Here is a 17,911-nt window from a genome sequence, read left to right on the forward strand (position 1 = left end):
AATAATAGTAGTAATATGTCTCGTCAGCTCAACCCCCTGATACAAATCCTTGTCTTATTCAAAATCCTTGATTAACAATTCCATTGGTAAGTTTTTTCAGAGCTACTTATTTTCTTGATACTCAAAACTCCCAGTAACAGAATAAGCTCCGGTCATATTACGGCCTCAGTTTATATATCTCCTAAAAAACAAAAAAATTCTATTATATTAATACCCGTATTAAGCTTATCCCTTAGTTACTTTGTAACACACGAGTATAAATTATTACTAATATACACCTATACTGGAAAAGGTTTGGTACACTTAAAGCTCAGTTGCATTGAAGGAGATATCCGGAAAGTTAGCATTCGCTATACTCTACTTTCTAGACTGGCAAAACTATTTTCAAATTCAACCAATCACATAATTCTTCTTATCCCTGAATTTGGCCAACATTTATACTTTCAGCAAGCCAAAGGCGAGTTTATATTTGTGCAGTGAAATTGAAAATTGCAAATAGCAACTTTAAGAAAGAAATGATTTTTGCTTTTTTCATCATTAAAATTGTTGTTTGTATTGTTCAAACTAATCGCAGTTTAGTACAACAAAATATGAGGGACCATATCCGACATGGCAATTTGATTATCAACTCCACCCCTCCCCCTCAACAAACGATAATGTTTTGCTCTGAATGATACGATAGGAATCAGTTTCAATGCGTGGCCACTATTACATTACAAGTACCTCGATTTATAACAAATCATATTTTTGTTAAACCCCAAGCTTATGGCTTCATTATTTGTAATCTACGTACTTGTGTATTAGTTCACTTTCGACAATGCAGATGCTTCATACATACCAGCATATGTTTGGAGAGTTGTAGTTGATTACTCCCATCATTAATTATTACTTAAATACTAATAAATACATGTATGATAAAAATTCTAAATCTCTAACAGTAACTGAATTTTATTGTTTCAAACAACTGTATCACTGATAGAGAAACTGCAAATGTTCTATTAACACGTTCACCACCACGACTTATTTACAGGCTTTTTCATTTGCCATACAAATTTTAATAATAATGGCAAAAAACTGTAATCTTTTTTTACGTTAAACGTCTAAATATAACGAGATATGTGTGTAGGCTTTGCATATAATTTTGCACAACAAAATTTTATTTCAATACGTTTCTTCATTTAGCCCGAAGTACTTAAAAATTAAGCAATTGTGCGCCCAACGGGGTACATGATAGTCTAAGGTATTAATACAAGCACAGGATCACATTTAACAAACCGCAAAGACAGGCAAACAATAAAATTGGAATAATTAAATTATAGCAACGTGTACCCCATTGGTTGCAAAACGTGCTTTACAAAAGTTGTTGGCGTGTATTCGATGGGGTACACGTCGTCGTGAACGCGTTAAACAAGAAACAATAATACAATACGGCATTAACTTTATTTGTAATAAAATATTTAGTTGTTAAATTATATATTTTTATTGTAACAATTTAATTATGTCATTCCTCCAGACATATGAAACTGTTTAAGTTTTTGGTTAGTTTGAATCAGAGTAAGCTTCAATACCCAATACTGTGTCAATTTGCAATGCTCAACTTTTGCCTATTTGAAAAGCCAGTATTACATTTCAGTCTAAAGAACTTGAAAGGTAAAAAAACACAAAATTTGTGTAAAAAAGTATAATATACTAACTAACAATAAGGCTAACAATAATCATTTTGGCACTAGAGTTCTGGATGCAGATGGGTAGCTTTGGCTGAGCTGAACCACTCGTTGTAGGTGACAACTGGATCCAACATCCAGTGTTTATGGAAGCTGACTGGCAACTGAGTGGCGAGATAGCCTGGGGCATAGTCCACTGGTCTAGCCTGTACACCAAGATACATTTTAGACAGCATAAGTTAATTTCCTTCTCCCTTTCACACATTTGAAAAGATTAATGAATGCTCTATTAGTGATATGAAATAGAATCAACTGATTTTATGTAATCCTTCGATCGGACATTATCTTTTGTTTGTGTACAATTTTCTCACCCAAATTAATTGCCGGATAACCATAGAAGCCAGGCTGAAAATGGAAATTTTGTTTTGATGCTCAGAAAAATATTCATGATATGTTTCGTTTTCATGAGAACTGAATAAAATTTTCACTAAATTGAAAGGTAATATGTCTATTTTTATTAAAACATACATTTTTGTAAAAAAAAAAACAAAAATTAAAATACGAGCACTATCCAGAAAGTAGATTATGTTTTGATATAAACAAAGTAAACAATCATACATTTTAAACTGCTGTTTTAAAACAGCAACGAGCAACAGTATTCTCTCACTAGCATGACTGGATAGCCACTGAACGGAGATATGCCCTGACATAAAAATGGCCACGATAGTCCCGCCCCTACCAGCTATAGAGCGAAATGTAATCTACTTTCTGGATACCTCTTTATAAAAAAATTATTTTACGATGGAAAACTTTATTTTTACACCTGTAAACTTATTCTATAAAATAAAACCAAATTTGAAACCACTACGATGATTTTACCACTACCATTGCTGATAAAAAAAATATGTAGGTGGTGTTATTAAATATATTCAAGTCAAAAATATTCTATTTTAATTTTGTATTTAATATGGAATGGAAGTGGATTCCTGTCCAATTTTGTTATTATTGTGCATAAAATCTGAATATATAAATTTAAATGATTTTTTTTTATAAAACATGTTTGAGCCGAAATGATTAGAGGTATATTTTGCAATCCTGAAAATAACTGAGTTTGAATCTGTGCTAAACCTGGAAAAGTGAGAGGAAATTTTGTAATTTGGCATACTTGTGTGATGTTATGCTAGTCCTGTTGAGAATTGGAATGTTCCCTCACCTGGTGGAAGAATGGAGAGTGGACGAGAGGCACGGCGAGCCGCGCCAGACAGAACCCCAGGTGCATGTCATCTGGAGAGTCTGCAGCCTGGCACCGGCAGTCCGAGACCAACTTCGGGAGAAGTGTCGCACTGATAGCCATCCCTCCCCCTCCTGTTGGATAGTTGTAACCCAGGGGAGAGTGTACGTTGTAGCCATACCGTTCCCCCACCACCACAGCCTGCTCTGCCCAGCAGCTCAGCAGCGACTGCAGTCTGGACACACTGCCCAAAAGAAAAAAATATTAGCAGTCATAATAGTACACTGGATCAGTTTTGATAATAGCCATATATCATAATGTAACTTACATAATAATAAGGATATTGTTAAGGCCCTCTTTATAAAGAGATTTGCTTTTTTTGTGCTTTCATGGCCCCAAATCTGTACGGAGGTAAGGACAGATATTCCCAAAGTACATTCTTCTACACTAAATATTCCACACTTTTGCTTTTGGATATTATGTCTAAATAATATATATCAGATCGCTCAGTATGTTTTATGGTTTCATTACAGTAAAGATCCAACAGATGCATTTGAACGCAAAATAGCCAAAACCCTTCATAAACATAAAGAACATTTTACAGACAAATTCAGATCAAAATTAACTTCTCATGATTGCAGTCCCATACGTGTATGGTCTTCCTAAGATCCACAAACCTGGAATCCCTCTCTGACCAATAATTAGTTCCCGGAATTCACTGTGTAGGGAAATATATAAAGTCCACTTGGGCATTCTGACACCACTTGTAGGAAAAACTGACTCTTTTATTAAAAATTCCAAAGGGTTCGTTGAGGAGTACAAAACTTTGAAACTTCCTGAAACCGATAGGCTAGTTAGCTTTGACATTGAAAGCCAGATCACTAATGTACCAGTTCCAGAAACCTTCAAAATCATTGAATTTTGGCTAAAAGAAGACCAAACATTAAACGAGAGAGAAAAACTTCCCATCAACGTAATTATGGAACTGATAGAGCTATGCACTCAATCCAATTATTTGCAATTAGAGGGTAAAATTTACTGTCAAAATGAGGGAATGGCGATAAAATCTTCTCTATCACCCATTTCCGCCAATATCTTTATGGAAGAATTTGAGCAAAAAGCCCTGGCTTCAACCCAGTTCAAACCAAGAATCTGATTGAGTTACGTGGATGACACTTTCATCGTCTTTCCTCATGGAAAGACTGAAATTAAGGAGCTTTTGTCCCACATTAACAGCATTCTCCCTCCATTCACCTTTCCATGGAGTAGAAGTCCAAAACAAACTACTCTTTCTGGATGTGTGTGTAGTAAGAGATAGGGACGTCCTTAAGACAACAGTTTATCGTAAGAAAACACACACCGGCTAATATCTAAATTTTCAATCAAACCATTAAAAATCTGTCAAAGAAGGAGTAGCATACTCATTGTTTGACAGAGCAAAGAGCTTGTGCTCAGACAAAGATAGGTTAAAAGGAGAAATCCAAAACGTTGAATTGGATTTTTTTCAAACGAATACCTCAAACGAATGGCTCAGTCTGTTATAAATAAGTGCAAAACAAACAATAGAAAAATCCAAGAGTCAGAGAATGAAAACTAAAGAAAAATGTACGTACATGTTGAACCCTTATGTGCCAGAACTATCTTAAAAAATTAGAAGAATAGGCAGAAAATATAATATTAGAACCGCTTTTAGAACACGAAACACTCTTTGACAGTCTCGTAAAAACCAAACCAAAAAATGGCACACAGGACTCAAAAAACTGTGTTTACAGTATAAAATATTCTTGTAATGGAGAATACATAGGCGAGACAATAAGACCACTAAATGTGAGAATTAAAGAACATAAAGAAAGTATGAAAAAAGGACTAGTGGAAAAGTATAAAATTATTCAACATTTCTGGTCTGAAAATCATGAAATGAAACGAGATGAAGCCAACATAATATACCAAGAGGATAATTTTTTTAAACAAAAACTTATTGAGGCTTCATACATAAAATTAGCAAACCAACTGCTAAGTCAACCCTTGTTGAGTTTAGACCACCTTGGGTACCAATATTAAAAAAAAGAATAACTAGGAAACCTAAAGAGATTATACCAATTAAAGAAACCTCAAACAACAAAATTCGTACACACACCATGACACTAAGGTCCAGTACAAAACACAGGGCCAGAAGTGGCTTGCTTTTACACCTTCCCCCTCCACCTGACCATCGCCTTCCTGTCCCATTATTTCAGATGATGCGGTGCCAAAGAAATAGCCGACATTGATTTTTGTGTTAGTATCTCATTTTCATCTGCGCTGGTATGATGTGTGATTGTAATTCTCGTACTCGTGACTTGTGCTTGGGACTTGCATCTCTGCAGTGACAACGCTTGGACTGGACTCCAAGCAGCTTTTGGGTATGTTTGAACTCTTTTCTTTTCCTTCTTCTTTCTGTTTTTATTTTTGTATGTACTAATACCTCCCCAACCTGACAAAGAGGATAGATACCAATCCTCGAAACGTTGTATTATACCTTTTGTAACCATAAAGATGGCAAATGTCCTACATCCTATTATCCTGTCAAACTTTCCATTGTCAATAACAAACTTTAAACAAAGAATCCTGAAATTGTGCCAACCTCTCGAGAAACACCCTGTATATAAAAATTACCAACCTTAAAAATAACTAGATAAATAAGGATTCTTCCAGTGTGAAAGTTGAGTACCTGAGTAGTGTGTCGTCGTCCACCAGCACGAGCCACTGCAGGTTGGGCATCTGTTGGACTCTTTCTGCAGCCAGTTTCAGAATGGCTAGAGTCTTGGCACAATGACCTCTGACCGTGTTAGCAACACCGACAGCGGTTGTTGGTATGGAGTCATCTGGAAGTAGAGTATAATGAGTTGTGACGGCAATGTGAAACAAGTGTAAACTTAACATACAGATGATCTCACTGATTTATTAGTCTGGGATACAATTAGAGCACAACCATAGTCAGTGATAGAAGAATGATTCTGTAGGGAATATATGATTACGGTGTGCAAGGTGTTCCACTTTCATTTCTCAACTCATACCTTTGTGACCGTACTTAAAAAGTGTGTGTTAATGAGGTGTGGTTGAAAGAAATAGAAGTTAAGTGGGGTGTCCCTCAGGGCTCTGTCTTGGGCCCTTTGTTGTTTTTAATATCAATTAATGACTTGCCTTATTCACTAAATATATTACAATTTTATATGCAGATGACACTACTTTTTTAAATATAAGCCAGAACATAAACCAACTAAAAGAAATTGTTCATAAAACAGTGACTGATGCTTCACAGTGGTTTATATCAAATGGATTTCTTATTCAATACAGAAAAAACTAAAAACTTACTGTTTAGCTTAAAACCAGTGGATGTTGAAGATGAGGATTTGGTTAGTAAAGTTAAGTTTTTAAGAGTTTTCCTTGATAATAAATTGAGTTGGGATACACGTGTGGACTATATAGCTTCAAAATTGTCAAGAACAACTTATTTATTAAGACGTCTTATGTTTTTTATACAATGAAAGGCATTTAATACAATTTTGATTATCATGCTACTAAACCTTACTATTTATACATAAAAAAGTACGTCAAAACTACAGGGGAATATGACAATTGTGTATATGATGAGGCAAACGTGTTAAAAGAACACTTTCTTAAATCCCTGCAAATGTATAAACTCACAGAAATCATAAGTGACAAGGAAATATGGTTGGAAAAGGAAGCCTTCAACTTCAGACTTCAAGAGTTGAAGATTGTAGTGCACTTCTGTGAACATGATCAACTCAGAAGACAATCTGAAGCACTGTGGAACCTCACCAATGCAGCACAGCACAGGAAATATCTCCAATGCTCCACTACACTTGGAAATAAAAGACAAATTTGGTCCCGATTGCTGAACATCTAACACTTCTTCATCATAATGGATTTAACTCTGGAAGAAAATTAGAATCAAACTTAAAAATTAGAAGTACAGTCCAGTATAATTGACCAATGTAATCACTTAGTCAGCCGTACATCACTGAAGAGAATGAAATACTAATTATTGAAATTATTTTGAGGTTAAGTGATGGAAAGGGCTTGGTAGCCTTAACTCCTTTCATAAATGCATTATCATTACTAGATCTATGAAACCAAAGTTGAATGTACTAAACATTTACTCCTAATACTAATAAGTGGCAATGTCCTAACTGTTAAAAATGGCCAAAATCTTTTGTGTACAAAAGAGGTACAACGATCAAGACAGACAACTGCTGACCACTATCACTTTTATCCATCTTTTCAGAAATAGGCTAATTGAAAAGATTTTACTGAAACAATACTAACTCACCTTGAAAACCATTCCTTATTAACAAAACTCCAACCTTCCTGTAGGATAGTCAGCTGTCACTCCTAATGGATAATCAACATTGGAAAAATATATGAAAACTTACTTAGTATAATATTCTGTCATGAATTAATTACCTTGAACATCACTGAAGAATTCAATGTTGGAAGCATCCTTAGCCCACGTCTTCTGCACTACAGGCACTCTGTCAGAGTGATGAGTAAGGCACGTCTTTACAGCAAAAAATATGTTTTCATTAGGCACAGCAGCTCCCTGAAAATTCAGTAAAACAATTAATAATAATTTTCAATGCAGTGAAAAATTGGTGTGGCACATTTGGATAAGAATATTAAACAATTTAAAGCCAACTAGTTTGCCTTTTTTAATTGAGTTTCCCCAGTGGGATATGACCAAATGTTATGAGCTGGAGCTATTGAACGAGTAAAGTATTCAATGCAGCTCTAAAGTTCTAAGCAACTATTAGATCACAGGTTGCAAAGTTGGAACTACAATAGCGTACCAGTGTTAAATCTTCAATAATTCTTATTAGTTTTTTCTAACCAGATGTGTAAAGAATCTTAATATTCCAGATTCAGCTACCAATACGTACAAAGTGTATTTGTAGTTAAAAGTCTAGCGAATTCTGAAACAAATTCGATGAAAGTCAACATTACTCACACAGAGTTTTGAATATCATTGTGCTGTCCATAAAATTCCATTGGAGATTTGTAATATGACATCTCCTAATTCCAAAACTATAAATCCAATAAATAAAGGGCGATACTGGAGAAACAGTAACGTACAGCAACTTGAAGAATAAATATTAGTGAGATTTGAGGTATAAAGATATAGCAAGGGAAGTCAGACTCATGCTGTTCTAATTAAATATGTACAAATTTTAAGAATTGAAGATCGGTATTGTCAATAAATAAGTAGTTGTAAACTGTTATTCCATCAAGTTCTCTTATCACCCGGTTATTAAACTCTTACAAGGTTAGCAGAATCAATTGTTGATAGACATTTGAAGTCTGAAGCTCAACTCATTCTTGATATATCTTGTGGGAAGTTGGCAAAACTCCATGAAAGCAATGTTCCATGCTCGAACTGGATAATGCTTATATGGAAATAAAGCTTCATAAAAAATTTTAAGTTTATACCCCAATTAGTTTTTGAGATATGCAGACAAATAGAAATAACATTTTTCCTGCCCTCCAAGTGATAGGCTTCGCTAACGCTCAGGCATGCCACATACCTAAACTAGTTCGAAAACTAGTTTATACTCATACAGAAAAAAATCGAAAACTCAGAAAATTGTAATGCTTCACACACTCATTATACACTTCTGATACATACACAAGGGAGAAAAGGCAACGGATAAGCAGCACAGCCAGATCGGTTCTCAGAACAGAATGTAGAGGGCAGACTCAGCAGCGCAGTTCTGACGAAAACAGCCAACTCGTGCATCGCATCTATAGAAAAATCAGACTTGTTTATTGTAGCCGCAGTACTTCCCAATCTGAAACACCAGAATGAAAAATTTGTATCAAATTGCATCTTCTATTTTTACGTCAAACGTGATGCTTATTTGATATGAAAATATTGAGGGAAGGTTTCCTCAACAGATATGGTTTAAAGTAGGTTGAGATATACAAAATATAGGCTCTTAAATATTTACATAAAACAATTAGTAAAACATACTTTATGACGAAGATGATTTCTGACCCAAATATTATTCCTTCCTATTGTCTAGATGAATATTTTTATTATATATTTTTGGATAATTGGCAGCTATTCTTATGGAATCTTTCCCTGCGGCGCTAAAACCACTCTTCACTATAGTACGAGGTACCGACTGCAAGCCTGGGCATTTGGTTTTAATAATTTTTATAGAAGATTTATATACTGATATGAAGTTTAATATATCAAACCTAAGTGCATTACACAACAGTTTATTTGTCACAACCCAGGCAAGAATGTAGCCAGGATAAAATGTTGGGGAGGGGGATGTTCAGACAACTGATATTTTTCCATAGTGGACAGAGAGTAAGGCCCCATTTTGTTTCTTAAAAAGTTCTTGACCCATTTCTTTGTTGAGAACGATCTTTCAGCAGTACATGTCTGTAATACTGAATTATTTAAATAATAATAATCGTTAACTAAAAAGTAATTGCAAATTTGAGGGGGTCCGGGGCCCTTGGATTTATGTACCGTAATTTTAAAAATGACTATTACTAATTTTCTTGGATCACTACCACATATGTGTTGCCTACCACCTACCGTTTCAGCAAGGCAGACGAGAGGGCAAAGCCGGCTGGTAGCAGGGGGTATAGGAACCTGTTGGGGCTCTGCGTGAATGCGAAATGGTGAATGATTGTGGGCTCACTGTCATGAAGCCCATGGCCCAACCACATTTCCTGCAAAATATTAGCACTTATTAGAGGATTAGAGTAAAGAGACGGGCTGGGGAGGAGAAGGAGAAAAATATGCACAAAGCAATTTTTATCTGTGATATATACCACCACAAGGTGAGAATATTTTATTTGTTTTAATTATTACTAACTTATTTATGATTGAATAAATAAAATAATTATAATTCTAATAGAACAATAAATGTGAAAGTCCCTTTATTTGTTTTGCTTTCACGCTTAAACTACCGATTCAACCAATTGTACTGAAAGTTGATGAACATTCTTACGGTCTCTGTGATGAATATATGCCTATTCTTATTTTAAAAATCCTTCTGGGCTACGCTCTACTGGTCTTTAAGGTAGTGAAAAATCCAATATAAGTATCTAGAGTTGTGAAATATTAATTAAAAAAACTCTATTAAATGTAATAAACTGTTCTGTGTAAACATTGTTTTATGATGGCGCAACCATACGTTGGATTAATTAATTTCATCTGGAGTCATGTTCGTCTAAACAAATAGTCGGTGACAAAGAACGAAGATGCTCAAAACTGAAACTGGAAAGGAAAATGACGTTGAAGTATTTTCTGCATTATTCAAGAAGGTATAAACCTTGATGAGAGATCACTTTGATGGAGAAATAAGTATTCCTCGACAATCCATCCGCCAAACAAAGCGAGACAATACCCCTCACATCAACGCAGAGGAGTTTTATAGCAAAACAATATTCATACCATGCATAGAGACGCTGAGTTCTGGTCTTGTAGATCGGTTTGGTGCAAAAAAACCACTGTTAAAAGCCTTTGATGCGCTGCTACCAAAAAATGCAAATGCAACCATATTGTCATTAAGTAACCTTTAACTGTTCTATGATGATAGGGAATCACTATAAATTATTGAATTTGAGCACCTACTGTGGTGTAGAAAAATGGTGTGATGTACAAAACAATGATAAACCAAAACTAATTATTGCCAGCTTGGACAGCTGTGACAACAGATCCAAAGTTGCAGACAAGGTACTTGACGAGATGGCAAGATCAGGGATGAGAAGAATTTTGTTGTAAGATGAACTCAGAAGCTTTTGTACATATAATGTTAGAACCAAATTGGGATTATAATTTGAATAAAGAGTTGGTTTATAAATGTTTGTTCATTCATATAATAAATTGTTGCCTAAAAGTTTAGTTTAGCTATTATATTTTTTCAACTTTTTGAGGGAGCACACCCAGACCCTCCTTTTTTCAGGTGGTTATAACACCCCCTACTCCTGTTATGGGCGCCCTGAAATAATTTCATGCCTACAACACTGGTAAAGACTGTAATATTCTATAACTCAGGGTAACCTTTTCGAGACTATAATATTCTGTACCACAGTGTGTCTGTATAGAGACTGTAATATTCTGTACCACAGTGTAACCTTGTTGATACTATAATATTCTGTACCACAGTGTAATCTTGTTGATACTATAATATTATATACCACAATGTGTCTGTATAGAGACTGTAATATTCTGTACCACAGTGTAACCTTGTTGATACTATAATATTATATACCACAATGTGTCTGTATAGAGACTGTAATATTCTGTACCACAGTGTAATCTTGTTGATACTATAATATTATATACCACAATGTGTCTGTATAGAGACTGTAATATTCTGTACCACAGTGTAATCTTGTTGATACTATAATATTATATACCACAATGTGTCTGTATAGAGACTGTAATATTCTGTACCACAGTGTAACCTTGTTGATACTATAATATTCTGTACCACAGTGTAATCTTGTTGATACTATAATATTATATACCACAATGTGTCTGTATAGAGACTGTAATATTCTGTACCACAGTGTAACCTTGTTGATACTATACTATAATATTCTGTACCACAGTGTAATCTTGTTGATACTATAATATTATATACCACAATGTGTCTGTATAGAGACTGTAATATTCTGTACCACAGTGTAACCTTGTTGATACTATAATATTCTGTACCTCAGTGTGATCGTGTTGTGACAGGGCAGAGACAAGCTGTTGTAGATTGAACCTCGTACGCTCCTCACAGAATACGATCCATGAGCTGTTTGTTCCATCCATCTCATACAACCTATGACATTATGAGAACAGAGATTAAATTACACCTTGAAACAATCTAACAACTAATGGTTGTACTCTCAACTGTTAAAAGTTATTATGAATTCATAAAGAAAACAAATAATTCATCAAAATTAATACAACTATTTAGGGAAATTTTCTTTAAAAATCCTATATAATGATTTATATGTTTATACTAATTATAATAAATCCAGTTTTAATAAAAATATTACATTATTCTGAAAGTAAGACCCCTACATGACAGCCTAGACGTAAGGCTAGTGCCTCCTAATTGAAAGATCACGATCTCAAAAATGGTGTAACACATGACAATAAAAAAATGGGATAGTTTAAAAAAATAAGCTAACTAAATAACCAAGAAAGAATTTCTAACTATTTGAAGGTAATTCAACAAATATTTTCTTACCTTAATGGTAAAAACAGTTCCTATAGCTATTTTCCAAAGAATATAATTTTTATTAAATTTATACTCAGCACATATTTAAAAAAAAAACCACCGTTAATGCAGATATAGACAATATTACGGTATTAAACAAAAAACTGTTTATGAAAATAGGCCAAACAACTAAGAACAAAAATTGTAATGAAAGTTTACATATAAAATGCTCGATACTATGTCTTTAATGCAAAGGCTAAAATATTTCAAAAACAACAAACATATTATGCTACTATTGTCAATTTAATTTTGTCAAAAATAGTTTCTATAAATGTAGTGATCATAATCAAACATTTACTATATAACATTATAATTTTTATATATTATAGAAAGATAGATTATAATACAAAATTCCCAAATTCTTTCACTTATACATCACTTCTAAATGTGATAGCTCACAAAATTGTAATTTTATTCCTGAACATTCAGTATTATCCACTCAGTACTCTCCACTCAGTACTACCCACTCGATACTATCCACTCAGTACTATCCACTCAGTATTCTCCACTCTGTACTATCCACTCAGTACTATCCACTCAGTACTATCCACTCGATACTATCCACTCAATACTATCCACTCAATACTATCCACTCAATACTACCCACTCAATACTACCCACTCAGTACTATCCACTCAGTATTCTCCACTCAGTACTATCCACTCGATACTATCCACTCAGTACTATCCACCACTCACTTGGGCAGAAGGGGTACAACTGTCCAAGCACCCGGATGTGGGAACTCCTCATGTGTTAGGCGGACCTTTGGGGCTTTCTGGAACACAAAATAATATTAAACTTCAACGGCTGGACATGGGTGAGCGAAAGCATTCATGAGAATAGTGGGATAATGTTTGGAATTGGTAATAACAAACAAGAAACTTAAAGTGGCGAAAGAAACTTAAGGGGGACCTTGTTCTTATTCGCTGAGAACAAGGTCATTTAAAATGTTCAATTCTTAATAGTTATTTGTATTCAGTTTCCTAGTTATTTCTGTAGCCAAATCTTGACTGTGATCTTGTGATTCGGCTGCCAGAAAAGTGAGAAATTAGTTATTCAATACATGAAGTCCGTGTTGTGTGTTTTACGTAGACTGTGGTTGTGGTTTTTATGTGAACTATGTTTCATGGAGGCAGCTTACAACAAAGAGAAGAAATATGATAGATCATGTACCACTAGAGCTCACAAGGTTTACTTTTCTAGAAGAGCAGTCAATATCAGTACTAGTCTGTTGGTAAAGAAAAAGGAACATCTTGAATGAAATGCATTGATACCAAAGCCTGACAGTGAAGAGTTCCAACGGTTTAATTTGTAGACAAATCACACTGTCTTTACATAACAAGCAAAGTGAGTGGACAAGATGTGTCTACAACTCTGTAAGTTTCCTCTAGAGATAAATATGATATGAGGTCATTGAAATACTGTAATATTCAATAAGAGGACATTCCAGGGAGCAATGTAGGATATTCTGTGTCAGAAATTCACAGGTTTGGAGAGTCTCCAAATGAGGTAGGCTTTCTTAAGGACATTAAAACTTGTAGATTCCATGTAGAAAAGTGTCCATGATATCCGAGGTCTTTCATCTAAGAATTTCTAAGGTTTTAAAGAAATAGTCATGTAGTTATACAGGGTGTTCAGTAAAAGTGTTCCAATACTTTGAATTTTGTTTGAAACATAAAAATGAACAAAAAGTTCATATGAGAGAAATTTGTTAATATTTTATTTTCAAAAAGGTCTACCAAAGGTTAATATATAATTCTCAAGTTTTATGACTTTATATTAACTGGTTCAAAAGAAACAATTAAAAAAAATAATAACTCATACAGACAGATAGACGGGAAACTAAAGGTTTTAAGGACATACCTTCGTATGAACTTTTTTGCCCATTTTTATTTGTTGAACAAAATCCCAAAGTATTGGAACACTTTTATTGAACACCCTGTAGAGTACTCTTAAGCTGAAATACAAGGTAGGATTAAGTCACGTCACATGTCATGTAACACCAAGTCTATAGTGTATTTCAACCTCGAGATGTCCTAAGTACAAACAGAGAGACAGATTGTAATCAGATGAAAAATAAAATTCAACAGCCCTTCTACAGGAGAGAAAATCTGCCAGCACACTGGGTGATAGAATTTAATGATGCTCAACCAAATCCCACTGATAGACCGGCTTCTTCATTAAACTAATTTTTGTCCATGCAGAAATGAGGTTTCATTCAACATTTAATGTCTAAAGATGAACTATTTATTGAGATGTCCTTTGGATAGTTAGGGTATGTAAAGACTCAGCCACACGGCCATCATCAAACAAAACGTTGCCTGTGTAGAAATGACGTTACCTGTAAAACTGAAAGTTCCTTCATTTATTCTTGAGATACAAGTTCAGCAGAAAACAGAATCACATCAGATAAACAGACATATAGACATAAGAGGAATTTTCCAGAACTCTTAGTTAAGGAAAATATGCTAAATTTCAAGATTATAATTCAATTCATTCTCGAGATATCACCCTGAGTTATAGGCTTTGCTAAAGCTCAGCCAAATCGCATGGAGGAACATGCATCATCACCGAACTCGATATTCCTGGTATAAATAGAAAAAATCAAACCAAAATCACAAGGAAAATTAACAAAAGATACATATTAATATATTCATTAGCCTATCTTAAAAAATATATAATTAGATTAGATATTTGGAAAGTGTAATGTGTAAAATAAATTTATTTTTCTAATTTAATTATTTGAGAATGATTCTCACATCAGCTACAAAAGCCTGTATGTGAGAATGAGTCACCACAAAGTACTCAGATGGTATTTCAAACCGTAAAAATGTTATTATATCTTAAAGTAAATTAAGTAAAAAAACAAAATAAAGTAAAAATAAATTTTTATAGAAATGAAAAATAAAATTAAAGTGACAATTTATTTAGATGAAGTGAATGGAAATTATTATTAAAAGGACAAAACTACCAACTGTCGGAGACTATGACCACGGTCAGGCCTTGGTACAACTCTTTGTTCACAGACGGACATCGGGAAATTGCGTACAAAATAGACATGAAGCATTGTGCAAAATTTAAATTCTACAGGTTTGTTCATTGTCGAGGTATCGTGTGGAAGAACAGACAGAAATGAAATCTTTCCAGCCCCTAGAGTAGTAATACATATCTATATTCTTGTAAAATCCAGAAATATATAAGTACGGGGAATGCCATTTCAGTTCTCAAGCAATGATCATGATCTTAATACTTTCCTGACTTCTGATCAAATTACAAATGGGCCAGTGCCATTTGACTCTAGAGGGTCCCAAACTAACCTGTCCGATAGCGGAGGCTTGCTTTTGAATGTCATCCCTTAGTTCCTGGGCAAGTCGGGAGTGATAGATGTCTGCTTGGCTCAACACCACCACCACGAGGTCTCCAGCATCTGGAACAATAGTTCATCTTTTAATTAAAATTTCACACCTGATGTAGAGACCAGATAACTAATCTCGAAACGTCCATTCGTACCGTATGGACCGCAATCCTGCTATCGTTTGTAACCAATAACGAACTTCGATCGTTTGCACAAACCAAGTGGATAATTAATGGCCGCATAATTGTGCCGCGATAATTCCTTCACTGGGGACACAATGGGACGGCAGCCGCTGGGATATTTATGACAAACAGCTGATAGACAAAGCCCTGTTGTCATCACCTTTCAATGAAACTATGATGAGCGTATTGCACTATTGTCATGCCGACTGCGTCACCGCGGATATAAACATGCGGGTATTTAGTTATACTGAATAAATATCATGATTTTTATTGGCTTTCATTTTAGAATTTAAAAGAACAATAATCAATACTGTCTGATGGAACGGTGGAACAGTGGAACGGCATAGGCATAACACAATTACTAAGAAATTGGTGCAATCAAGACTACGTGTAACATTGTAATGCCGGTTTTAGATAATTGAAAAATGATTTTTCTTGGTGAAAAAATATTGACAGAACTCGTTTGTGAATGAATATGAAGTATAATGAATGCAAAGATGAAGGAAAGCAAAAGCAAAAACAATAGTTTTAGAATTATACTATACCATCATTTATCAACTTACTTTCTAACGAAAAAATGGTTAAAATTAGTATAGTTATTTAGTAACATATTGTGCTATAAGTAAATCTTTAAATAAACGTAAATTTCATTCTTTTCTGCAGATAATGGCAACATTTTTTTACAATAGAAACCCCAATCACTAATATCTGAGTAAAAATCTCACATTGACCAGTAATTGTAAATTCATACTAGTCAAATTTATTAATGACCATCCCTCGTACTTGTACAAAATAATAATAATAATAAAAAAATAAATAAAGTAAATTTGTATTTATTAAATCTTATGTTTATTGCAAAAAAAAAACGTACAGTTTTGTTATTTCCACAATCAAGGTTATTATTGAAAAAACTCTTTAAGTTCCCATATAAACGCAATTTTTAATAAAAAAAGAAAACTCCACTCCTCAAGATATTCTTGCTTCATTTGGTTTGCAAATTTGTTGTTAAAGCCTGATGATGAACGAGCTACAACCGATGCCTTCATAATTTACATCCACTGTATAATAAATAGTGTGGTTTAACGACCATTGCTGTGATAAGATTAATTTCCTATATCACAGGTTCGATGAATGAAATATATATTTAGTTACCAATATAACAAGTAAACAAGATAAACTATATATAACTATGTCCAATATAACTATAAGTCCAACGAGCTGTGCAGGAAGTAAGTCAATTTCAGACTCACATTGAAATGTTGGAGATAGATCAATAACCTTAACGCATATTTAGGTTGCTAAAACTACTAGAAACAATACACTTAGTAAAATTAGCTATGTAGAAAGTAAGTCAATTTCATGTCCTATATTGAAATCTTTGAGATAGATTGATAACCTTAACGTATATTTAGGTTGCTAAAACTAATAGAAACAATGCACTTAGTAAAATCAGCTATATAGAAAGTAAGTCAATTTCATGTGTTATATCGAAATCTTTGGAGATAGATCGATAAGCATGACACATATTTAGGTTGCTAAAACTACTAGAAACAATCCGCTTAGTAAAATCAGCTATGTAGAAAGTAAGTCAATTTCATGTGTTATATTGAAATCTTGGAGATAGATCGATAAGCCTGACGCATATTTAGGTAGCTAAAACTACTAGAAACAATACACTTAGTAAAATCAGCTATGTACAAAGTAAGTCAATTTCATGTCCCATATTGAAATATTGGAGATAGATCGATAAGCTTGACACATATTTAGGTTGCTAAAACTACTAGAAACAATACACTTAGTAAAATCAGATATGTAGAAAGTAAGTCAATTTCATGTCCCATATTGAAATATTGGAGATAGATCGATAAGCCTGACTTTATTTAGATTGCTAAAACTACTAGAAACAATCCACTTAGTAAAATGAGCTCTATAGAAAGTAAGTCAATTTCATGTGTTATATTGAAATCTTGGAGATAGATCGATAAGCATGACACATATTTAGGTTGCTAAAACTACTAGAAACAATACACTTAGTAAAATCAGATATGTAGAAAGTAAGTCAATTTCATGTCCATATAGATAAATTGGAGATAGGTCGATAAGCTTGACACATATTTAGGTTTCTAAAACTACTAGAAATAATCCACTTAGTCAAATGAACTATGTAGAAAGTAAGTCAATTT

The 17,911-nt window shown here is 33.9% G+C and overlaps 1 protein-coding gene across 1 annotated transcript; it reads right to left on the reverse strand.

Moving 5' to 3' along the window:
- Positions 1–1,666: 1,666 nt before the first annotated feature.
- LOC124368097 (beta-1,3-glucosyltransferase) lies at positions 1,667–17,371 on the reverse strand. The gene is made up of 10 exons (XM_046825370.1): positions 17,368–17,371; positions 15,509–15,618; positions 12,890–12,966; positions 11,636–11,747; positions 9,503–9,639; positions 8,579–8,741; positions 7,363–7,498; positions 5,606–5,759; positions 2,878–3,139; positions 1,667–1,870 (listed from the first exon to the last, which is right to left on the reverse strand). Exons 1-10 carry the CDS (start codon positions 17,369–17,371, stop codon positions 1,727–1,729), a joined length of 1,299 nt encoding a protein of 432 aa, XP_046681326.1. The 3' UTR covers positions 1,667–1,726.
- Positions 17,372–17,911: the final 540 nt, after the last annotated feature.

This window comes from Homalodisca vitripennis, chromosome 8, assembly GCF_021130785.1.
Source record: "Homalodisca vitripennis isolate AUS2020 chromosome 8, UT_GWSS_2.1, whole genome shotgun sequence".
Classification (NCBI taxonomy): Eukaryota; Metazoa; Arthropoda; class Insecta; order Hemiptera; family Cicadellidae; genus Homalodisca; species Homalodisca vitripennis.